We start from the raw sequence: 26,167 nt of genomic DNA on the forward strand, positions 1-26,167 counted from the left end.
CATGGTTGCAGCAACATCATGCTGAGGGACTCTTCCGCTGCATGAAATTTCCAAAACAAAGAACGACAAACATCTTTAAAATCACCTCAAATCTGAAGAGTTAACAGTCTGAAGATTAAACAATTTGGTTTACAAACATCAAAACTGGAAATTGATGTGAAGACAAAGATTAAGCTTTTCTAATGGTCTCAACCTGAACTATTTTGAAACTTTAAAGGTTTATGGGAGAAAAGCAATTAATTGAGATGATCTCTCAGCCAAGTTTGCAGAGAACTACGTTTAAATATTCATCCAGAAATGTGCCAGTAGCTTGTTGATCCTCCTACAATTGTCATTTAGCCAAACATTAGTGAGAGTAAATGTGTTTATTTGAGATATTACAAGAAATCACTGAATCTGTATGTTTTATCATCATCATAATAAAAGGTCTCCTCTTTGAGTGCCTAAGATCTTGTGAATCTGTTTGAATTAGGGTTTGGATCTCGTCTCTTCAGGCAAATTATACCCACTGTCTTTTTGGGGCTTGTCCTTTGTAGTTTGCCGCTCTGCTGAATGTGTTTACTTAACCGTGGGGGAGTACAATCAAGGGGAAATTGCATGTTCGTGGCGCAGATAACACAGACTGGCCACCAGCAGGAGACACTTTTGCTGAGGCCAATTTATCTCTGAAGCAAACTGTCACCAAGTTTTTTCTTTTTTCTTCCAGTACAACTATTCTCTAGCTTACACTGTCTCTCTGGGTGCATTTTTGATGCAATAATCATAGATTATCAAGAACTAATCCACTATTTGCACTTCATGTCTGTCAGGTCTTTAAAAGCAACAAAAAGTAAATGTTTTTAATCATGCAGAGCTCTGAAAAATTTATCTATTTTGCTTCTCTGTCCACATACAAATGCAACCGGTGTCTAATGAGATGATAATGCAGGCATCTTAAGTCGGTGTTTGGTAGGGTGAGGTTTTTTATTTATTCAGCTACATCTATTCTGCACACAAGTAATGTCTGGCAAGATCAGGCCTCAGTCGTCCATAACCTGCATTAGAAAGAGGCTCGGTGAAAGGTGACCCCTTCTGAGAATCATCACCAGCTCCACGAGGAAAGGCTATGATTTATTCTCCATATCATAACGGATTTATAAGTGCAGCGAGCTTGCTATACAGAGTGCAAATCCAAACAGGTTCTGTTATGAAAACAAGAAGAAAAATTCATGTTGACATCTCGGTCTTACTGGTGAAAACTTGTTGGAATGCTAATTATTTGGGATGACTCTCCTCTCTGTGATTCCTCTAAGCAGGGAGGTTTTCATGCAGTGCGGGAGAGCAGCTGACTTACTTGCTAGCTGAGTGGGACAGCAAGGAAATGAAGCAAATAATGGTGTGATTTGGAACACTTGAGCAGCATACGGCAGGTGGAAACAAGGAGGGAGGCTCTAATTTTGCTCTGGAGCCAGCTGGTCCTGAAGCGGAGCTGCAGCCGGGCGTGCTGACCACTCTGCTTCCCACTGAGCTTTTTCCAGCCACAGAAACTGTGCCAAGAGGTGTGGTACCTCTCTTCAAAGTGCCTTCCTCTCTTCTCCCAGTGTATTATTGTAACATAATCATGTGCGTGACATCTATTGATCTGTTACACTTCCACTGGAGCAGCCAAACGGTATCCTCCGGCAAAGCTCTTGCCAACAGAGATATGATGACACCTATTAGATTACACTGATATTCAAATGCACCATGGATTTATGAGGCACATGCTGCACCCTCACACTGATTTTGGTTGGTAATTTATCCACTTGTCACACTGTCCCAGAAGTCCCTCAATGTCATGCTAATTAATTATTTATCATTAACTAAACACGCTAATTAATTGTCAGTTTAAGGGCGCGCTTTTATGGCAGACATGCCCAATCTGTCTCAAAGGATCCCTTTCATCATAGTATACATACTGATTATTTATTAATATCCTGCTAATTCTCTTTAGGATAAATGGAGTGAAGGTCAGTGGAGGAGAAAAAAAGGCATGGCAATTTCTCAGTGAGCCCTGCTGACATTTATCTCGTCCAATGGACTTTTAAGATTTGTTTAGAGGGATGTCTTTACCCCTTCCTCAAAGTGAATGTCAAGGACATGCATAAACAGGGATGCCATAGCTCATTACTGGCCCTATTTAGTCTAAGATGGTGCCCTTATCAAAATGAAATGGATTAAAACCAATTTAAAAAATGAAAGAAAGACAAACATCTTTTATTTTCTCTATCCCTACTGGGCATTTGTCTACTATATAAACTACTTGCCTTTTTGGGACCAACAGTGCAGAGTAAAAATGGAAAGTTTTTTTGTTATGCTTCAAACTTTACATTTTATGTCAGAGATAACTTAATTCTAAAAAAGTACTTAAATAAAACCAGGCCCTGTCTTTTTAACTTTCTTTTTTTCATCTGGCAGATGTAATGAAACATTGGTGTACGTTAATATGCAGATGATATCTTGTTATTTATGATCTATTTCCAGATATTGTTAGATCTGTTAGACTTTTGTTTAAATGCTTAGATAAAGATGTGTGGATTTGTCTACAGTTTTCACAGACGGAACTGAGGTTCTTGTTTTTTTAGAAATGAGATCTTACAAAGGGTCTTAAAAATGTTTTAATACTTTTGAACATTTCAAAAAAACCCTGAGGGTTGAAATCCTTTAAATCATGTTTGTTTTATTGTCACATGAGTAAAGTTTGCAAGGTAACATGTTATTGCTAAACCCATGTTCTGGAGATATAAACACGTTTTGTAAGGTTTTTGACAAAATTGGATAAATCTATCAATGAAATCCATTGTAAAGTTTGAACAAGTTGAGAACACTGCTGTCAGAATTTGACTTTTAACATTTAAAGCAAAATATCTTTGGTTTAATTTATAAAATTGTATATTTATTGGAATTTATTTTACCTGTTTTTGTTTTCCTATGTTCTTATGTTCTCACATTGTCGCTATAAGCTGTTTTCTTTCCGTTTCTGTCCTCTTTTCTATGTAAAACACATCGACAAAGGTGCAAATTATATGAAACTTTTATTTTAATATATTTTGTGATATCAATTGCCACTCTTCAAACAGAATCATGACATTTTTCAGACGCTTATACCCAGAACTTAAAAATATGCGAAGGCACCCATTAGCTTTTAAAGACACAGAAACCATATCCAGGAATTCAAACCTATTTGTCTTCAAACAGTGTTAAGGGCAGAGTAAATGTCAAGTCTTGAAGCGCGGCTAAGAGAAATCAAGAACAAAGCAGAAATCAGGAACAAAGCAGAGATTAAAGTCTAATAGGAGTTCACTTGCTATCAAGTAAAAAAAAATACTATTAATCTCCAAAGCAAGATTTGTGAAGTAGAAAGATGACACCACTTCTTATGGTTTCACTAGTAAACCACATGGTGTGGAAATACATTGACAGAATGACAAAACCTCATCGTGAGTTATCAAAAGTATATTCATGTATATTCTGGTTTGTTCAAAATCGATGTTATTTCTGTTGCTATGTGGTAGTATTATTATCCTGACTGGGTTTAAGAATACTAAGTATTGAAAGGTTTTTATAAGTCATTAAATGCTGCTGTGATATAACCATAGAATATTTTATCAATCTAATAAAAATGTTTCCAATCTAGATTTTTGATTTATAGGTCTGGGTTTTTATTGGCTGGTGTCTGCTGATTAGTGATCAATCAAATAACACAAGCAGTGCAACCTCATCCACTTTTCACTGCTGTTCAGCAAAAATGTATATGAAATACAATTAAGAGACTATTTTATAAATATTTCCCTCTTCCTGGAGATGGTATTTTTATTTTTTTGTGTGTAATCTCCATTAAAAAAATGATTGCCATTTGTTTTGGCTGCGATTTATGCATGAATATTTGCAAATGTTTCCCAAAAACCATCAGCATAAATCTCATCACGTCAATGCAGACAGTATTTTAAGAGCTGCTTTACCAAGAAAATGTAGGTCTGCAGCCATTCAGAACCAGCACATACCTTCCCAAATTTACTTGATGTATTAAATGAATCGGATATGAAAATGTATCAAGGATAAGTACTGTCCAATAAAAACGCATGTGACAAAGCATCTATGAGTTTATTCAGAGAAAAAGGACTTAGCAAATAACACTGAGAAGACTACAGAATACATATTCTTATTTGTGCAACTAGCCAACTATTGTTCAGTTTGGGGAAAGCGGGTCACTTACATTTGGAAAGTTGTGGGTTTGATTCCATCTTCAAATGCCACAAAGAACTTAACCCCACTTTTTTTTTTTTTTTACAAATCTCTGTATATGTAACACAGATCTGTAGAAATAAATGTTTGTATGAAAGATTAAAACACTCTTAACAAAAGAGGAAGTCAAGTTGGTGGTTAACATTAGTCCAGTCGCTTCTCCCCCTGTACATTAAATAAAATATAATAAACAAACAAAGCAATGGCTACCAATGAGCAGCTGGCATTAGTTAACAGCTGTAACTAAGTTAAAAGTTAGAGTTAAAAACAAATACAAAAAACAGCAAAATTACTCATGAAATACTGTACATTATTAAATTTGTCTAAAATATATGTTAAAACCTAACACTTGTATAGAAAACACAGAGCTGATCATAATACAAACCACAGTTATCGACAGCAACAGACCAAACGGGGAGGAGCTGTCAGTTACTGGTTGCTATGGTAACCACCAACCGGCAAGGGCAACCTAACAGAACTTAATACACCAATAAATATCTGGAGAAACAACTTGTTGACTAAATAAAATAAAGTTAAAGACTAAATAAACAAATTTTGACAAACTTCACATCTATAATATTGTTTGTTTTTTTTGTTTTTAAAAAAAACATGTACACATGTGTGCCATGGTAATTCTATATATGTTTATTTAAAAACTTATTTTTAAATAAACAGAGAGATTCTCTCTCTGAGTGTTCACGTTTATTTGAGCTCCAACTATCAATGAAAATTGTATTATTTCCTAAACTATGACCATAAAATATGACAAAATTATGTGTTTTCTGGTAGGAATAGTTTTTATTGATTTAAGGCCAAATGAAAGTATCTCTTCTGTCACTTCTAGGGCTTTAAGTATACACTTGGTCTTTACCAAGTTACAAAGTTTATTTAGACCAAACTTTTAGTGTACCCACTTAAACCACTTAAATCCAATTTCAAGTCTCTATTAATTGTTAAACAAGGATCTAGCCAAAATGGAAAGCCTTCGATAAATGTGAAGTATATAAACCAAATACATAAAGAGCCGTTTGATTGCTTAAGTCCAAAAAAGATCTGTAAACTTTCTAAGGACGTGAAGATCATCCACTGTCAACTAAATACTGAGTTTAAATAGGATTAAAATAGTTTACATTTTAGACCACAGTGTTACGTATTCCTTGAGTAGATTTATCGGAAGCAGAAAATCGCTCATGTCGACCGATGAGGAAAACAATTTTAGCCAGAGCACTGCCTGGAAATGAAATGCATTGTGATAAACAACATTGCTCCCAGGGATAGTTAAAAAAACGTTTCTGCTATTCAATGTCCATAAAGCTTTTGCCACTGTGTAGCTCATAAATAAAAGCATTTTAGATGGCCTAAGTAAAATCTGGGACAGTAGGCTATTAATGGTCAAGGGACTCCTCTCCAGGGGCAACAGTGTTAATCGGAGCAATAGGTCTCCTTCCTGCTGGATCAATGTCAGCACAAATTTCAGATTGCTTTCCTGATGCGCGCCAAGTTATCTGTGATTCAACTTTAATAGGATATTGAACGGAGCCAGCATTTAGGGAGCAGAGCCGTATTTCATGTTATTGACAATCAAACGCACACAACTTTCTCATTAGCATGCATTAGGAAAACACCAAATTAATCTTGACAACAGCAGAGGGGAACATGACTGCTGTTACATGCTTATTTAAGCAAACACACCTAACAGTGACTTAGTGCACATAAGAGAAAGAGAGATAGGGGGGTTGTGGGGAAATGAAGCCTGCAAAGACATTACATAGGACAAAAAGCTACTGTGCTAACTCAAGGGGAATTCAGGAGAGAAGAAGAGACCAGATAGCCTGTTTTCTAAATATAAATGAAACATTGCATGATAAAACAATCTACGATTTTGTCTTAAATCTTTCAAGACCTCGGTGAATCATGACTACCCCAACTGTCATTTTGGATAAAATCATAGCTTTCAGCATGGATGCAACTTCAAGGATTTGCAGGGCATATATTTAGTACCTTTTGTCCTGCAGGAAAGCAATAATCTAGATGGCTCAGAAGCTTGTGGGTGCTAAATACCGAGTGTCTATCAGTTTTCATATTTACTTTTCTGTGTAATTACAACGAGAAATGCTTCAGCTGTGAAAATGCCGTGCTGCAATTATCACAGAAACCCAGACGTGTGTGACTCTCGTCCTCCAAACAAGCTCATCACGCTGTAATGTATTTGCCGTGACACTTCCGCTCCAAAATGCAGTGCTGGGATGACAAAATGAGTGGTGGCAATTCAAACTGGGCGTATTAAATCAGATGGCATTTCACTGCATCTGAAGGTCAAGTGTTTTGTCAACAAGGACAGAGGAGGAGACGACGAGGCAGCAAACACCAGGTGAAAGATTTAATGTCCACATATTACCCAAACAAGCCATAAACATGTATTTTTAGGGAGGGGGGATGGAAGAGTGAAAAGCTTAGAGACTGGCAGGTTGCTGCAAGGGAAGGTAAATGTAAATTATGCCCCACTAGACTAGTATGTAGATTAGATGAACTGCACTTTATGGCTGCAAAGGTTGAGATTCAAATTTATTTAAAGACAAAAGAAATCTCTGGACAGATTCAATATTTGATGTGTATTTTTTCCATACTGACACTATAGTTAATATTTAATTTTTTTATGTAAATATTGAAAATGTTACTAGATCCAACTCAAACAATTATGGAAGAACATGTATATACCCTCAAGGGCTATTTCATTGAGTCTCCCTTGCTATTATTATGTTAGACCCCCTTTTGCCTTCATATCATCCCTAAATATTCATATTCTTCCCCTGGAGATGTTGGTCCTTATTGATAAGGCGGCATCATGTGGTTTCTACAGATTTTTCAGCTGCACATCTGTGATGCAAATCCCCCTCTAAGCAAATCCCAAAGGAGCTCCATTGGATTTAGATCTGGTGTCTATGGAGGCCACTTGAGTTCACTTAGCTTATCACCAAGTTCAATAAAAGCAATTTGAGATTACTATTGTTTTCTGATATGGTGCATAATTTTACTGGAAATAGCTATTAAAAGATGGATACCTTCTGTTCAGTAAGAGATAGAAATTGTCATCAATAATACTCAAGTAAGTCTGTGGTGTTTAAAATGTGTCTGAACAAAGGAGACTGTTCAGATTGGTCTCCATTTTCTCCCTGTTTTCATAACTTCAGTGGTAGAACAAGCTGCACCAAGTCACAAACTTTGGTCCGCCTAAAGACCAAGGTGTCAGTTTGTGCTGTTCAAATGCATATGTGAACACCAAGTTGACCAGAGACCATTTTAAATGCAGGAAGTGGACTATAGCACAGGGCATTCTGGGTAAATACAACCAAAAAAAACCCCAAGAATCTCCCACTAGCTGGAGAAATGAGTTGTAGTCATTTACCAAGTCAAAAGAGGAAGCCTATAACCACTAAAATCTGATGCTACTCCATTTCCGTTTACATTTTTTGAAAAAAAGGATGTTGCGTTCATGTCTTCTTCTGAGTTTGTTTTGTTTGTGGTTCTTGGTGCAGCGCCATAAGGGGTAAACTGGGGTTTGAACCAAGTCTACCGGGCTGTCAGGTGTGAAAATACCTAAGATTTCTTTCCAAAACCAGACAACAGAATGAAAAAATGTTGTCTGGTCCAAAAAAGTTGGATTTCAGCTACAACATCATAATTTGTGAAAGTGTTGACTCAAGTATCAATGTTTCAGGATCTGTTGGCACAGTTTGAGCCCCTTTATTAAATGTGTTTTCTTTTATACACCACAACCCAGCCCTGGTCCATGCCTATCCGTAGAAGACCTCAAATGAATCAAGTCCCAAAGCAGCTTCTCAAACTGGTTTCTTAAACATGACACTGTGTTCACTGTGCTTCACTGGTCTGCACAGTCAACAGATCTCATCCCAGCAGAGAACCTTTTGGTTTTGGCAGAACAAATTTTTATCATGGATGTGCAACAAGCAAATGTGCTAACTATGTGACGCTAGTATGTCCATATCGAAGAACTATTGTACTACTTAAGGTATTATAGGCTCCAAACTGGTAAGCTAAGGTAAAGATGTAAAGCATTAATGGACTTAGTAGACATGTACCCTAAAATTTATAGGCAGTAAATTTATAAAACTAAAGGAACACTTCTGGTATTCAGCTTTATATTGATCAGGCAGGTATGGCAACCAGCAAAAATTTAACTTCTAGTTCTGTTTGAAGTTAATCTCGTTTATGCTGACTTATTTCTTCAGGCGTAGTTTCGCCCAAGGAGAAATAGAGAAAAGTTAATTTAGGTGAAAAACTATAATTCTGCACTGGTTTATATTGGCTTTATACAGGAATGTAAAGACATAAAGGTTCCTGCAGCAAATAGCCTCAAAGAACTGCTAGCATTTAGAAATTACTAACTTGAATTATTTAGCATCTTCTATCACAACGCAGCCTTTTGTTTCATAAGCATGGAGTACAATATTAAGCAACATGAGAGGTAATGAATGAACACAGAAAAAGTGCATGTAGTGCATTTCCTGGTAAGATAGCCTAAAGGCTATTTGGTAAATGATTATGTGCACCTCCCAAGAGGAAGCTAGGAGCCAAAGACCATCATCTAGGAAGGCTTTGCTCAGGTGGTTCACACCACCAACTTATATAGATTCAGACAAAATATCACACCTGTCACAACTTCTTAGTGTTCATACCCTGAACTCTGTTTGCTTGAATGTAGCTTACGGTAAAGCGAGGGACAAAAACAAGAGACGAATGGTGGAAAAGCAATGGTAAAAAGACACGGAGCAACATTTTGGATGTGGTACTAAACTTGAAAAAGGAGCAAGGGCACAGCCAAGTGTGTGACATTAGACGTAATTCAAAATAAGGGCCAAGCGTCCAGCCAAGCGGACAGATGAGACCCTCATGTTCAGACTGTGCCAGGGGTAAATATTCACTATGACATTTGTGCTGAATTCAGTCTCCAGAGGCTGCCGACTGACATTTTCATCCCAGTCACACTGGCTTTGTTTCTGCAATCCTTTCTAAAATATCAGTCTGCGGACAATGGCAGCGATCAGATTATTGTGAAACATGTATGTAACGCTACGTCTGATTAGCAATATGTGCTTTAGGCCATATCCACTGTTCCTGCTTCAAATCAGTGAACTTTTGTGTAGACATGCCTTTAACCTCACATCTACCTCAATAGGAGGGGGGCAAAAACAAACCTGCACCATGAAAGGGACAAATTTAACTCAAAACATCTTTTATAGGCCAGAGTTTCACATAGATTGGTGGCACACATGGGAACTTTCTGTAAAAATACATCAACAATTGGAGAAGTGATTGTCAAAGTAAGGTTGTGCCATTGATATGCATTTCTTATGCTTTTATTGAGCTTGACAATTAAGCAATAATATAGACTCCAGCGTGTATTGTTATCTCAGCTAGCTTACAAACATACACAATAATATCAAACACGAACAGTATGGTAGCTAACAACAGCGCTAACAACAGAGCTAACAACGGAGTGTGTCAACATATGGAGTATCAAAAATATATTCACAAGCTTTCCAAAAGTTAATAAACTAATTTACAACAGTACAGGGGTTTATATATATTATACTCATACCAGAAGAAGGGGGATATTTTAATTAAAGAGCCAGACATGGATCTTGTGCTCCAGCGAGTATTATTGTCTGAGGAGGAAGTTCCAGTGCTTTTCATTACAGTGCATGCGCTAGATTCCCCCTGCTGGTTGCATCTGACCACTACATCGGCCAAATCAGACCAGACATTAACATCTTTAGCCCAAACTGATGGCAAACTGTTTATAACCAAAAACACTAAATGGACCTCTAAATTTCCATCCATCACACTTGCAGTGTAACAGTGGATTTCAAGAGCTTAATACACAGAATCCTAACACAACACAAATAAATCTGCTAGTAAACTTCTCGTTTAGATAATTGGGCTATCGACTCAGGTAGCTAGCCTGCAGTTGTAGTTTACCAAAGCAGCCTTACTTCACTAGAGGACTCAAAGCCTTGTCTTGTATCTCATTAAAATTACTTTAAAATAAAAAAATTGCTTAAATGTCAAATTTTAAAGGTTTAAAACAGTTGGAAGAGCATGCTCACCATAGGTTCAGTTCCAGATTTCATACCATTTTCTGCAAGTCTTTCCATATTCTCTCCATCCTGTTTACTGTTCAATAAAGGTCAGTAAAGTCAAACAATTTAAAACAAGAACTATGACTTTGATTACTGTAATCAGTAATCACCGCTTGCCAAATTAGGCAGGATGCTGAAGTTTTTCGCTTCTATTATAAAACTAATGCTATAGTTAGGACATTTTTTCTTTTTAGGCCTATATTTAATATTTGTTATATATTGTCATTAATTTGAAGCCTTAAGTCTTTAATTAAAGTGAAAAGTCTTGGTGTGAAAATATCTAAAGGATAAATATAAGTTCTGTGGAAGAGTTTTGAAAATCAGGCTTTAAAATTAATTTTAAAAAAGTCATAAAACATTAAAGTTTGCCCTAAGTAATTATTTACCCTTCAGATAAATTACATGTAAATTTTTTAGACAATACAATCTAGCTTTCGCAAGTAAAACTGTTGTATATGCACCGAATAGTTTTTCACCATGTATGTTTTCTTTCCTTTTTTGGTCTACAAGTGTTTGCAGTTCCTCACATACTAAGTAAACCTTATATGAGAGAGATGAAGAAGCAGAAACCCATTATGTGTTGACCTAAGAGCAAGCTTGGTTAATTTTTCAGAGGATTTTCCACTAATGCATTCAGAGACTGGGAAATATGACAAAATAGAGAGCTTACATTGGCAGGCAGGATGACATGTGAAATTAAAGTGGGCTTAGCCAGAGAGTTTCATAATGACAGTTACTGTCTGTAATGTCATCATTACAGCAGTGTGAAAAAATTCATTATAAAAAATGCTACTGATAGACAAATTAATAGATTGTATTGCTAAAAGTCTTGACTTTAGTCAGCCTGTCAGGCTGCATTCACGCCCAAAGTGATTAAATTCCGATTTTTTACTTCTTTTTTTGCTTTTTTTTTTTGCCCTAATGCGACCCACACCACTTGGACATCCGACTCAAAAGTGACCAAACGTCCAGGTCGCGTTCATCTGACCAGAACTTCACTGATACTCGACAAACGTCACTATCCTGCATTCTGATACGCCCGAGCGGGAAGAAAAACAACAACCGTGGCTGACTGTAAGGAGGATTAAGTTGTTAAAGTGCTGCTTTGGTCGGACGACAACTTCAAAATCGTAAGCTATGCTCCACCGTTAGCATCCATGTTTACTTCCGTAAACATTGAGCGCTACTTTTATTTTTTACGGCGATTGGCAAAATATGAATACGGGCAAAACACTGAGCACGCTATGTGTGACGTTATTGCGTCCTCTGCTGCGCATGCGGGACATTTTCAGATCGTTGAAACGAGTCGCATATATTTGGAAGAGGACCAAAAAAAAAAAAAAAAGAAAATCGGAATTAGGTCACTGCAGTGTGAACGTGGCCTTACTATTATTTTTCCAAATAAAAAACATCTAGTGAAAAGACACGAATTTATAGAGTAGAGACGTTGAATTAATTTAAAATTAAATTGAAAGCCTTTATTGTCATTGAACTGAGGCAGCAAAATTCAGGATGCAACTCCAAATGGTACATCTGGTGAAAATAATACAGTTAGAAATATTATTTTTTAAAATACAAAACTAAAAATATATATTATAAAATAATATTTAGGGAGGTTTTAACTTTAAGTGAGCCTACTTTCAGGTTACTGAGGATTTTTTTTTACTTTGTTATCCTCTCTCCATATTTCCTATCTGCAACAGAAAATCTAGCAAACCATATCCACCTAATGGATATGGTTTGGAACCGAGTTAGGTTCCATAACCTAACTCCTTATGGTTATGGTTAACGCATAACCATAAGGAAGATTATGGGTTACCTCCCAATTTTTGCAACATTAAATGTTTCATAAATTTAAAACAGTTTTTACTAGCATTTCTGAGTGTAAAATAATCCCATTGTGTTTTGTTTTGAATCATTGTCAAAAGGAATAAATAATAAAAAAACTGATGGGTAATTTTTTTTAAATTGGTAGTTAAAACCACCCCTCTCTGACTGTCTGCCATGAAGATAAAGATAGAATAGTTGACACTGATTTAACCTCAGACTCCTTAAACATTTAAGATAAATGACACAAAGTAAATGGCTTAAATAATAGAACTATAGCTTTAAATAGCAAAAATAATTAGCAGAATTTGTGGTGGGAAACAGAAATGCTGTTTGTCTTAAATGCATAAAAGATTTGTCCGCTGTGAAAAAAAATTTAATCACTCGATGCTTAGACATCCACAGTTCTACCCAGACAACAAAAATATTTCTATTTTTACATCTTTAAATCCTGATTTGCTTAGCATCAGCACTTCCTCATCCTCAGCATGATGAGATGTGACTCATCTCATCTCCCTCCGTAATTTCAGCGTCTTTTGGGGAAACGGTAGACAGTGAATATTGATTGATATGAGCTGGATATAAGCTAAAATAAACAGATATCTTGTTCTAAAGATCAGATTGTCTGCCTGCCCTCACGGCATTAACAAATGCAGCTGAGACTGGGCCCAAAACACAGACACAAGATAATTAGTCACACCAGGCTTGGTGGAGGGAGGGCAGGGAAGCAATCTGACTGAAGGATGTATCGATCCTCCAGAGAGGGAGGGGCACCCAGTCAGGAGTCATGATCAATCTTGCGAGCCGACTCTCTCAATCTGTGATGAGACCTGTGTGTTTGTCCCGGGAAGCTTTCTACCTGCACGACACACACAATTGTGTGTGTCGTGCAGGTAGAAAGCTTGTGTGTGTCTTTGCAGCCGCATTAACAGTACCGGCAGCTTGGTGTATGACTTGTCAGAGAGAGACAAATGTCTGTGTGAGTAAAAGACTCCCAGGGGTTAGGGAAGGGGGGGTTTAGCTGCACCACAGCATCGGAAGCCTTTATCGTGGAGTTAAAAGCCTTACCCCAGCTGCAGATTCTCCTCATCAAGCTCTTGGCACAGACAGCCGGCGAGAGAGAAAAAGCAAACCTCTTCCAAACATAAACTGTTTGCATATTGCCGTTATCTAGTTTCTGGTCACAGGTGGGTTTCATCTGATTAAACAGCGGTGATGCATATCAGAGAGGGCAGCCGACCAGTTGCACTGTACTGCAATTCATCTTCCACTGATATACCGAAGGAGGAAGAGGAGCTGGAGAGTCTCCTCCGGATCTTTTTGGGTTGGAAAAAGGGGGAAAGGCATGTAAAAAGTGGCATGAATTTGTTTGTTTAAGGGTTGTGAGGGGCGTGATGATACTCCGTGCCAGTCTCCAGGGTTGGGCGTGTGTGGATCAGATATCAGTCAGCATGTTAAGCTGCAGGGACTTCCACAGCGGAGCAACTGTGGATGGCTAATTGACAGGCTGCTGGAGACGAAGCAAGTCAAGATAGCCAGTCACTTTCACGCTCCTCCACTCCGTGTTCCCCACCAGGGGGAAAGGCTGGTAGCTGGAGAGGGTGGGTGTGGGCGGGTGCATGCATGGGTGTGCTGCTAAGTGGTGTGTAGACGTTTAACCCACTAGGGAAGTGGATGTCATTCTCACAGCGAGATGCATCTGACATTGGTCCAAATAGGTTCCAATGTCAGATATTCTGGATGTTAAGCTTATAAACATGAAAAATGATGTCATTCATGGCTTTAATATTCTGTCATTAAAAATGTCAATGTTTAGGTGTGTTTTTTGACAGGAACCAAGGTAGTTTTCTGAGACCATTGCTGTTTCTCTGAGGGAATCGTGGCTAAATCACATTACTTTGGTAGAAAGATACGTCAGAAAACCGGAGTGGTAAGGAAGATGTACTCTTCTATAGGGGAAGTTTGGTAACATCGAGTTATCAACATTGAATTAGAATATTTTTAATTTGACTTTAACCACATAAAAAGTTTTACGTGCGCCAAAAACACATCCGGTGCTTCCATTTCAACTCCTGTGCAATTTGAATGCAGACGCTTCATGTTTTGCTCTATAGCTAGCATTTCGCACGTCCGGTTTACTTTCAAATTCTTCGTGGAGGCACAATATTGGATTGGATATCCAATATGCCAATATACTACAACTCATCTGGTCGATAAACGGTACCAATACTGATGTTTTTTTCCCTATACCTACTTACTGAAACTATATGGCTTGTGGAATTAAAATACTGCACTCTGTCAATGGAGCCTGCTCCCAAATGCAAATGCTAAAAAGGAGGCTGAAAAGGATGCAACACTTTTAACTTGCAACTATCAATACCATGCAGATAATATTGTGCATCCATAGTGGAGGCACATCAAGGGCACATCAGACGTGTCAGAATCGCTCTAGCCGTTGTTCTCCATTGCCGGCCTGTTAGTCAAATGAGTTGGATGCTCTTGATGGGTCAAACGCTCCAAATCGCAGCGCGCTAGATGCGTGAAACGCGCCTCCACATAGACTTTGAATGTAAACTAATCGCGCCCGACACTCAGAACACTTTTGGTGTGAACGCAGCATAACATATTTTCTCAGCGTATAACTGAATGATGATGACAAAAACGGAAAATTGTAGCTGAAATTTCTGATTTATTGCAACAGAAACCAGAAACATCTTGTGAGCCGCAACTCTTGTAAACAAATTATTTAAAACATAAAGTACAACATGAAATTAAACAGAGAAATTAAACAGCTTTTTCATCTATGTTCTAAGAAACAACAAACATTGACTCATCATGATGTTTATTATTTCCCACTGTTGACTTACTTTAAACGTGTATTTATGTATATTTATCACATGAACCGATTCCTATCTTTCCTTATCCCACTTTTAAGCTTGGATAAATATTTTAGCACTTTGAAACCATCAAAAGGTGGTTTTGCATAGCATGCCAACGTCAAACAAAACACTAGGAGAGATTTCTAAATCTTTACGTTAGTTGGCAGCAGCTCTTAAGGTGGCCTAGATTTCTTTATTTTGAAATATCATGCTGGTTTGATTACAGGTTAGCTATTTCCTACTTGCTGTACTTTACCAGTGTTACATTTAGAGGCATCTCCACTTTAAACTCCTTCTGCTAACTTTCAATTACTCACCATTCACACTTGTCTGCTTTGATAAATATCACTACTTTGCAGGGCTTATTCAAATACATGAATAAAATCAGCTATCTTTAGTGGAAATATTAATTAAATGAATCAAATCGAGTGTGAACCTTTGCTTTCAGTGTCCTTGGAGGCAGAGAATAAACGTTCTCATCAGAACTATTGTTAGGTACATTTCGGCAGAGCAGGAATATTTTATAGACTTCATTTTCTGAAATTAAAACAATCTGTGTCCCAGGATTGTGTTTAATCAGCCAGTTTTTAGTTTCTGCATGTGGTTTTGGTTCGTTAACTATCAATATAAGTGTGATTTTAAATGTTATTTGATTGATAGATAAAGGCTTGTGTACGGTTGTTTGGAAATCATAAATTGGAGTAAAAAGATTATGTAATTACAATATTCTGAAAAATAAAAACAAAATATTTTGCTAAATAAATAAGTACCAAAACACTCCAATTGCCACAAATGTAACAAAACATTTCTATTAATCTGGTTACAGATTAATAGGTTACAGTAATGTTAATTATTATAATTATTGTTAGTAATGTTTATTGTTGTTGAGTAAATGTTATTTATTTTTTCATAATTTTAATTAAAATAAATTATAAAGCAGCTGATTTATTTATTAGCATGTTTTGAGCTTGGTTTGTAGCTCTTTATAGAGGAACATGGCGGATATAAAAAGCTGATAATAAATGGGAAATTGAGCTTAGGTGTTCAGCCTAGTTGGAGGCTTAAAGACATGTATCTTGTACTTTCCTGCCTGTAGTCTTAAAGTTGTAATTCCTTCTTAAAAGTAATGGCAGGGACCTTTTCAGTCTCCATGCCATGGCAGTCCACACTTTTTTATTGTAGGAAATGTTTCTCTTCAAATTTGGTTTGGTATTAATCAAGGAAACTTGTAGTGAACTTATTCCTACTAGCTGGCGAGCAGTGTTCAGAAACAGGTTGGAGAGGGGCGGCATTTACTTTCTGCTTTATATAGAAGGACAAAATTTAGGTCAATGACTTTTTCTGTGGCATCTCTCGGCCGAAATGTGTCGCCGACGACTCATTTCTACAAGCCAGATTTGCGGTACAGTAACTCTGCAATACTTTGTGCAACAGTTTCTGAAAAGGGGAGACGTTATGTTTTCCAGCCAATTTCGGGTTGTTACGGTAATTTCACTCCCGCCGTTGCAGGGAGCATGTTTGAATCTGATGAAACACTCTTTTAATAGATAGTACATTTCAAAAATAACTTGCTAGATATTGAAAGCTCCAGTTGCTGTGGAGAAATGGGCAAAAATATTTACTCACAGGACATTTAAAGAACTGCGTACTGTTAAAATAAGGAAAACTTTCCAGGCGGAGATTTGAAAATTAGGTCTTAAAGGGCTTTAAAAGGAAAATCAAAGAAACAACATGACAGATGCAGCATTTTTGCTCAAAACTTGTCATAAATATGTTACTAAAATACAATAGATGAGAGTTAATCATTTCTCAATTTTAAGTAAAAGCAGCTAAAATTATATAATTGCTGTATTTTCACACTGTTATCATACAGTAAAGATCTCATTGCAGCCCATTATATCTGTATGATTATACTTGTGACTCTGTGATGTAAAAAAAGAAAAAAAAACCTTTCTATAAGTGTAAAGCATTTAGCCTATTTTCACTCTGTAATCATAGTTTTCTGTTCTGATGACCCACACAAGGGCAGCGCACTTCAGATTCCTTCTTTTGTGCCAATTCTCTATATTATAAAATTCAATTTTTGTAGTTTAAGGTCCTTTTCTGCTGTGAGGGACAGAAAAACAGGGTAAACAGGATAAACATCGTCTGTGCCTTTTACCATTGAACGTTCAATTATCTATAAAATACACAACAGAGGCTTCAGTCAGTGAAATGACAAATTGAAGTCGAAGAGCACTTCAGTGCCGTCCCCGTTAACACAGGTTTTTATAGATCACCTCAAATGCCACCCCATAGGTGTTTCAGCTATCTCCATGAATATATGCAGTGGGGATCTGTCCTTGCTGAGAGCAAAATCTGATAATGCAGCAGCAAACACAGCTGAGAGTCAGAGCAAACCAATTCATCGCTTTGCTTAAAAAAATAAAACACAAAGGGCTTGCTGCTCATTTCTGCAACAGCTCTAAACACTAGATTAACAATTATTCAGGGAGTCAGCCTGGGAAAAAATATTAATCTATTTATTCATGGCTTGTTGAATCAGCTTTATCTTCTGAGATTAATCCAAGTCAATAATGTTATCTTTAATTATAAGGAATGGTCTTTTCACCTACGCCAAATAATCATGGCAGTCTGTGATGGCGAAAGGAGCAAAACAAATTTCTCTGTAAAATGACAGTTTATTTTCTTGCCATAAATTAGAACGGTCATAGGGCTTCGCTTTGCTTTGTGATTTATGTTTTTGTACCGTGAGTCAAGAAAGGGCTTTCTGGAGTAAACTAATATTAAAAATGGACGTTTTAAGACACATTTAAAACAACATTTACTAACCAAATGCAATAAACAGGGTCGCCACACAGTCTGTAAAACTAATGGAGTTTGATGGAAGTTTTGGAAAAGTTTGGAAAAAGATTTTGGACTTTATCGCATGTGTCAAACTCGATGCCCAGGGGCCTAATCTGGCCCGCCGTGGCTTTTAATGTGGCCCTGTAGACTCCAAATTACATCAGTAAGACGCTCCAGTTTTTCACAAATCTGCAAAACTCACAAAATTGACAGATCACCAAATTTTTCCAGAATTTTACTGCAAATTTTTCTCAAAATTGGCCAAAAACATTTGGTTTAACTGGCTGTTGCCTCACCCTTATTCAAGAGTCTGTGATTGATACAGCAATTGATAAAAAGTCACATTTAACATCATACATGAGCACAAATATTTCTAAATTAACACCACAAAATCTGTGATTTTGACTGCAGAAAAAACCCACAAAAACAATCTAGAAATCCTGGGTGGACTGACCAGTGTGAAAATATGGTCATTATTATTTAATTTTTAAAAACTCTTACTGAAAGCTGGAACAAACAGCCCTTTAGTGATATTTTAACAGCTTAATGGGTTTTTATCAATACATTCTGGAACAACTGGCCCTTTAAGAACATTCAGATTTTTGATTAGGTCCAAAATGAAAAGTTCTATCCATCCATAAAATGGAGAAATTTGCAAATTTAAATCTCCAACTCTTTATTCATTTAAAATTAACAATGGAGATCTGAAAGCAAAGTGTGGAAAAGTTTATTTTCCAGGATTGGATAGGTGTGGTAAACACACATCATTAAAAAAAAACACCTGTATTTTGAGATGTTACCTCATATTTCATTTTCAAAAAGTTACATCCATTCATCATTTTTATAATGCATAAATGTGCAACTTTGTTTTGCTGAAAATGGTTAAAACCATTGAGTTTAAGAGATGCCAACTCCCACCTGCGGTACGTCTTCTGCTACTCTGCTTTCTCCACCTCATTTGATGTCAAGTTATATTCTATGAGCAACATGATGAGTAACGAAGGTCACTTTTAATTTCATGTATAAGTGAAAAATATTGCAAAATTTCTCGCAAATGTTTATGAAGTAGCAAAAAAAAAAACAATCTGTGAAAAAAATCTTAAAAGCAATTTGGAAATCCTGAAGGGAAAAGAACGGATGCAGAGACATTTATTTATTAACATTTTAGCAGTTTCATGTTTTTTTATCACACAACTGGATCTTTGAGGACATCAATGATTTTTGACGTGGCCCAAAATGAAAATGAGTTTGACACACCTGATTTAAAACCTGATTATTGTAAAAACAACACCTAAATAAATAAATAGTCATATTTTCATTTAAAAATGAGCCAAAGAAGATCTGCATGAACATATTACTGAAACGTTTCCATATTTTTACATACCGGTACATACACATATCTATACATCTGGCTCTTTACTGTCTGTACTTTTTACAGGTACCTTTTTAAAGACTGACCTCTGCAAAAATATTCACTATAAACTGAAAGTAAACGTATATCCTTTAAGCTGGACTGAAAAAAATACTACTGTGGAAATTTGAGATTAAAAAACTGGAAATACGTGCAGAAATATCTCTGACTAACGACCACATAGAGTAATATAAATACGAATTCATCCGTTCTTGATTCAAGAAAGGCAAATGGAACCCACAATGCAATGCCAGAGGTCAGGATCTGTTTACAAAGTCTAGAATGTCAGAAAACACAGAAGCTGTATTTATTTCATCACTTCTCTCTCCCGAGAGCCAAAGATTCACAGAGCTTTTCACTGAAATAAAACATCTGTCGCTCCCTGTATGATCGATCGAACAAAAGCACATTAACAGGAGCGGATCCTGAAGGAGGGTCGCAGGAGAACAGCAATAATGACCAAATTGTACGAGACTCGTCTATGTGTTTGTACATGTGATCAATAGGGGGCTCACTGGCATTAATTGGTTTTTAATATAAAAGATGAATAATGGGAGTGCACCGATCAGAGTTTTAACAACTTCCAGTCTCCTAGTGTGAACTGCTGATTTCAAATCTGAACTAGTGCACAAGCAGAAAAAGGTTGGTAAAATTTGTAGTTTTGGAAGCAACACAAAATGAAGAAATTGCAAGAAGTCTTTGCATTTGTGCATCAAAGTTTCCAGTGGATTGCCTCTCAAAGTGCTAAAAATAAGGTAAGAACATAAAGAGGCAAACTCAATCACCAATCAGAGCCCATCAATCTGGGTGTTTTTTTTTTATTATCATAGTTTGTTGTACACGTGTCTTGTCACAGATTTGTCAAGACAGTTGTTTAATTTTGTTTTTAAGAAGATGCTCTCTTTTTAACACAAGTTGCGTTTCCCCACCAGGATGCAGAGAGAATGAGCTGTGAAGCAGCCTGAAAAGGATAGAACTGCCAGCGGCAAAAAATGCATATCATACAGTTGACAGGAGACAAAACATTGTCTAGTGGGAAACTTTCTACAGGATTTCAATCTGTGATGAAGTCCGAGGGAGGTTGACTTGGAACGGAGGATTACTGGATGCCTTTTATGTGTGAATCCACCAGGAGTGGGGAACGTGTTACATATATATCACTTTTACTGTCTTTTCTTACTTCAGATGGAATTTGATCAAACTTTCCAGCTCCCCTGAGGAGCTTGACATTTTTCTTTGCTTGATTGAGCAATTGTGAAAATTTCTTCAAGGGGCATCCATTTTAATGTCACAGGTAATTCTGCACCCGAGTCTGAGAGGCCGCTTCAAAAACAAAGACATAAATATCCCAGAGTCGCAGGGATAAAAACGAAACGGAGATTTATTTTTTGGCTGGTTCAACCTAGCACATTATTATGCATCATCTTAGGGATAAGGCTGAATTTTTGTGACCACACCAGTGTTCAACATGCCCTATTAAACTGTGACACCTGCAGTTTATCATCTCTAAATCAATTGAATATTTCTGCAGGGAAGATGGAGGGGAAATCCATCTCCTGTAAGGACAATGCCTTAAATAAACATCCCACAGACAACAGGCTCAAACTGCCCTTCCTTCACCTGATCCCCCCTCTTCAATCCCCACACACACACTTGCATATAAACACACTTTGCCTCGCATGGAAATTGTTTCATTCCTTTTAGTCAATCTAGCTAATGCAAAAATCATGTATGTCAGTCTTTAAATATTTAATCCTAACAGCAGCAGGATTGAAATACAACATTGAAGAAGCATTACTCCTTCTCCTCCTGAAAGGTACAAGAGCTGGGAGAGCAGGATAGAGAGGCAGCCGCTCTCACTCTACGATATCAGGCAGAGAGAGAGAGAGACGGCATGAAAAAGAGAGATAGAGAGAGTCGGCTAATTTCGATAACAGTTTGGTTGCCATGCGCTCTCAGCTGCCTGGCGTAGCAGTGGCTTTAAAGTGCAGTTTGCTTTGCAGGAAGATAAAAAAAAGTGCACAAATGCTTGTGACGGCTCTGTGTTTTCCATTTGTAGGAAGCAGACTTCGTTCTCTGACATGAGAGGATCTGGTCTGACGGGAAACACTGTTGCTTCTTGGAACTTAGCGACAGACGCAGCTCAATGATCCAGCAAAAAGCAATGAATTCTGCATGCAGATCTGCATCATGGGAACCACATAACCATCCTTGTAAGCTTGGACATAAAGGAAAAGAGATTCACTCTTCCCCCTCTTTGTTTTTTTTCTTTCTTCTTATTTCTGACTTGAGAAAACTGCAAAAGTTTTAAGCAAAGATTTAATTCAGTAAAACTTTCCAAAAGTTTGGCACTCACCACAGAGAAGTCCTCAACTGAGCAGTTCTGTCCACTGAAATTGCAGCTCATCAGCATCTCCTCCAGCTGATGCCCCGTCCTGTTGAAGATGTCCTGCATGTCAGGTGCAGGATACATCAAATCAGTGGGTTTGTGCCCATCCCTGTTCTTGGGGGGCAGACCCGTCAAGTTTGCCAGGTGATAGATGTCTGCGTCGGTGAGGGCTGAGAAGCGAAACCGGTTGATGTTGCAGATGGTCACAGCAGGGAAGACCATCTCCGGGGTTGCCTCTTCGTTCAGAGCCGTCACATGAGGGTGCTCCAGGTAGGAGATAGCACACTTGGCCGCTTGGTACAGAAAGAGCGCCAGAGAAGTCAAGAAGGCAAGAGCCCAAAGCGTCTGCCGGATCCCCAGGCGGCCAGAGACGAAGATGTGGTTGATCCCATGGAGGGAGCAGGAGTTAGCAAACCCTGCCAAGTCTTTGGCCGGCGGCGCACAGCTCTCCTCGATCAGGCTCTCCTTATCCCCATCTTGCTTGCTTTTCTGCTTCTCATCCTCCTCTGCAAATTTGATTTTGCAAACAAATTCGATAGGCATGTGGGCAGCCAGGTCTGCGTTTTTGTTTCTTCTTGATGGCAGCTTTCAGCCCTGGATCACTTCCCTTCTACTTCCCCGGCTTTTGTCCTCGGTGCGGGATACAACTCCAGAAAGAAGAGGGGGGGAGAAAGACGGGAGAGAGTTTGTTGCTGCTGCTGTCGCTGCTGCTGCCTGCGCTGTGACTGATAGTGCTGCTGCTGCTGCTGCTGCTTCGGCTGCCACGGCTCCTTGTGACTACAGCGCTGCTGCTGTGCTGCTGCTGCTGCTCTGAATGCTTGTCTCACTACTTGATCAGCTCACACAGCCCTACTTATCAGCAGTAATACAGCTGCCAAAAACAAGTAATGGAAACAAAAATACCTTTGCATGCTGCCTTAAAGGTAAAGAGGAAAGACAGCTTTTTATTTTTAAAGCCAGGCTAAAATAGGAATAGGGAGATTTATATTGCATGAGAAGGTAACATTGTGATTATTTCCTCTTGACTGGCGCTAGACACAACTTCTCCCGGTCATCCTCCTGTGCCCCCCCCCACCTCTCCCTGCTGCGTAATCCACTTGTTTTGGTTGAGCTTTCACTTCTTGACCCGAATGCAGTTGGTTTTTCTCCCACACAGCTGGACTACATGTTGTAACGTCACCTCAAGAGAAGGTCTAATTGAAGCAATAACAAGCACAAATGAGATTGAGCACAAGACAAAAACAAAGTAAAAGACTGTTGATTGAGTGAAATGTCTGTAGGAGATTTCAAAAGAAGGCAGTGTGAAGATGTTGCTTTATCTCAAGCATATGAATCAAGGAATGCATCACCGATTCAGAGCCCGATGCAACTGAAGATGTTGAAATAAAAGTATCGATTTGAATCCAGCCCCTAACCTTTACAGTGTCTGTCTCTGTGCCGTTAATGGCTCCTTGCCAAGTTGCCAAACAAAATTATGCAAATAGAAAGAAGAAAAGGGAGAGCCATAATGCATGTTATTCCTCTTTAAAAGGAATTAGTCATGCGGGTCACATCACAAGGGGCTGGGACCTCCAGAGAAAAGGCATATTTAAAAGTGAATTCAGCCGCTCCGAACACACGTGCCAAGTCAAGTCAGGGAGGGCGACTGAAATGTGACTTTAGTTGAAACCGGAACAATCGCAGGTACAAAACACATCACAGGATGAAAGGAAATTTCTAATTATTACATTTCCCAAGAGTTTTCTACTGAAATAGACAATTTGATAATATGATGTTGTGCCCACATCTTCTAGATGTGGTTTCAACATCTAGAAGACTTTTCATTGATTTATGAATGAAGTTTTTGTATTGGGATGGGGTGATTTTTCAGTTGTATCAAAATTAGTTTATTTTCCAAAACTACAATAGAAATACTGTTTTCTCACCATATGTTACTACTGGTGGAAAAAAAATGATAAAGACGACAGGAAGTGGCGGGACAATGATTTTTTTTTAACGACCTGGACAAACTTATTCACATGTGATTTTAATTGCGATTCTTACTTCAAGGAAATGCTTCAATTGCAAAATTTTGTTTGATCAACATTAACAGAATATCAACAAAGTTTTGGACACATTTGTAATGGAAATGCAGCTACTGTTTGAATAAGAATTAACTTTCAAAGTAACTTGTGTCTCTTAGTTGCTTCTCCTCTTTCCTGGACTTCCTTGTTCAAGATGACGGTTCTGGATCATGTTCACAACTGGCTCCTCTTCCTCACCAGCTTCCTCTAACAAGCCAACCTGTCTGCTCTCTAATGCTCTCATCGTTCCACCAGCTCAAGTCTCCAGTATCACCTCCACGTCTTCAGGTCCAAGCCTCTTGGGTCTCCTCCATCTGGATCTCTAACCATCAACAAACCAACTGGATTCCACTCTTCCCTGGCGGGTTTTAGCTCTCATCAACCAGTAAGCTCTTCACCTCATTTTAACACTTATTTACATTCATTGCTCTGCTCTCCCTTATCCAGATCAATCCAAAAGCTCACCACAGTGCAGGTCATTCTGCTTAAAAACACCTAAAACAACACAAGAATCTAAGCTAGCAAGACAAAAAGTTTATGGTTTTTTTTTTTTTACTAAATACAAAAGAGAAATCCTACAACCACTGAAATTTGAGGCTAATCTGTTTTTGTTTACGTTTTGTGACGAAGGAAGTTGCGCTCATGTTTTCATGTCGTTTCCTTCAGTGGTTCTTGGTGCAGCGCCCCCACAGGTGAGGGGTGGAACAGGTTTTTTTTTTTTTTTTTTTTTTTTTACACAATTCGGTGTGAAAGAAAACCAAACCAGAAAAAAATATACCAAATGCTGCAGTTGTGGTTCTCAAACAGAGTCTATAGGACTATCAGATGTGAAAACACCCATATAGGTTCTGAAAAATAAACGGTGCAGGAATCCTGCACCTCTCGCTCCTTTACTTGCTTTGTATGTTTGTTTCTAGTTAAGCTCGTGTTTTACGGTGTGAGAGAACCAGATATGCAGGATATTAGTTTTAGTTTTGTAGAAGTGAAGCCCCCCTGTTTGGGCTCAGCCTCTGGCAGACACTGTGGTCCACTAACAGTACTGTTTTATGTTGTCATTCCCTGAGGATGCTGGGGTTATTTTCAGTCTCACAGAGGGAATGAAAGCTCACAGTCCACGCCACGGCTAAATACCACATGTGAATAAAAAGCATGCAGACACATCTGGTGCATGAAAACCACTAAAGGAGTAGATGGCATCGTATTAGTTTGTCAGAGCCAATTTTACTCTGAACAGGCGGCTCGCTTTGTGTGTGATGCCCTAAAAACAAAACAACACAATTAAATGCCACTGACCTTCAAGTTACTTTTGACATTATGAATAATGCCATATTTTTACAAAGACATTAGTGGGAGCTCTTTGTACTTTGGGACCTCATGTTTGTGAGGGACTGCCTTTGTTTTATTCAACACAGTTTTTGAACTATTTGTTCAGATATGTTATTGTAATGCAGAAAAAGCTTGTAAAACTGGACAATTTATGTCCTCTCAGAGAAAAGGCAGATGATTTAACTTAACATTTTAATACACAAGAGCTCCATCTGTTGGATGTCTCTGCAGTCAATGGTTGCTTTTCATCAACTGCTTTTCAGTTTGAGGCACTAACTAAAAGTTATCCAACAGGCTCCACATATCAAGAAATCTTATTTTGTAAAAATGTTACATGTTTTAAACGCAATTCCAGATAATAAAATGTCAATTGTTTTGTTGTCCGTCTCATAAACTCCAGACTTAGACAACTTGTTGTGGAGAACGTAAATACGGCCACCAATATACACGTAAGCCATGGTTATATGACAACAGTCTGTCAAAACAACCTTTTTGTTTTTCATTTATCTTGCAAACACTATGCTATTTTTAGAAATATCCACATGAAAACACTAAAAATTAACCAAACCACTACAGCGACTATACAAAGTTAGTATGTTGGGTTTTAATTCTGCCACAGACACACAACAGCAAATAAAAGTACACATGAAGTCAAAGCACTGATGTTTCAGGGTTTCATTAAAGGTGGGACTATGACATCATTGCTCTGAAATATAATCCACCCATAAATACAAAAAATAAAATGTATTATTTTGGGTTTTCCATGGACCAAAAACAAAAAAGATTTTGGGGCTTTCAATCTAGACTCATGATTGGGTTTGATGAAACTATTCAGCTACAAAAAAAACTTCCACCACTTCCCACCTTTGTGGGAAAGTTTTGCTAGTTGGTAGAAAAAGAAAGAAAATGTCTGACAACATACAGTTTGTAAACACAATAAGAGTGAGTGCAATGATTGGCTAACAGCAAATTAGCATTAATGCTAACCTAAAAAACTATTT

The 26,167-nt window shown here is 37.9% G+C and overlaps 1 protein-coding gene across 1 annotated transcript in view; it reads right to left on the reverse strand.

Moving 5' to 3' along the window:
- The window catches only part of asic4a (acid-sensing (proton-gated) ion channel family member 4a), a 123,622-nt gene extending 101,118 nt beyond the window's left edge, over positions 1–22,504 (reverse strand). Inside the window, exon 1 of the mRNA XM_044132001.1 lies at positions 21,745–22,504. Within this exon, the coding sequence (XP_043987936.1) occupies positions 21,745–22,320 (576 nt within the window). The 5' untranslated portion in view covers positions 22,321–22,504. The remainder of the gene's footprint in view (positions 1–21,744) is intronic.
- Between the last annotated feature and the right edge of the window lie 3,663 nt (positions 22,505–26,167).

This window comes from Gambusia affinis, linkage group LG11 (assembly GCF_019740435.1).
Source record: "Gambusia affinis linkage group LG11, SWU_Gaff_1.0, whole genome shotgun sequence".
NCBI classification, from domain to species: Eukaryota; Metazoa; Chordata; class Actinopteri; order Cyprinodontiformes; family Poeciliidae; genus Gambusia; species Gambusia affinis.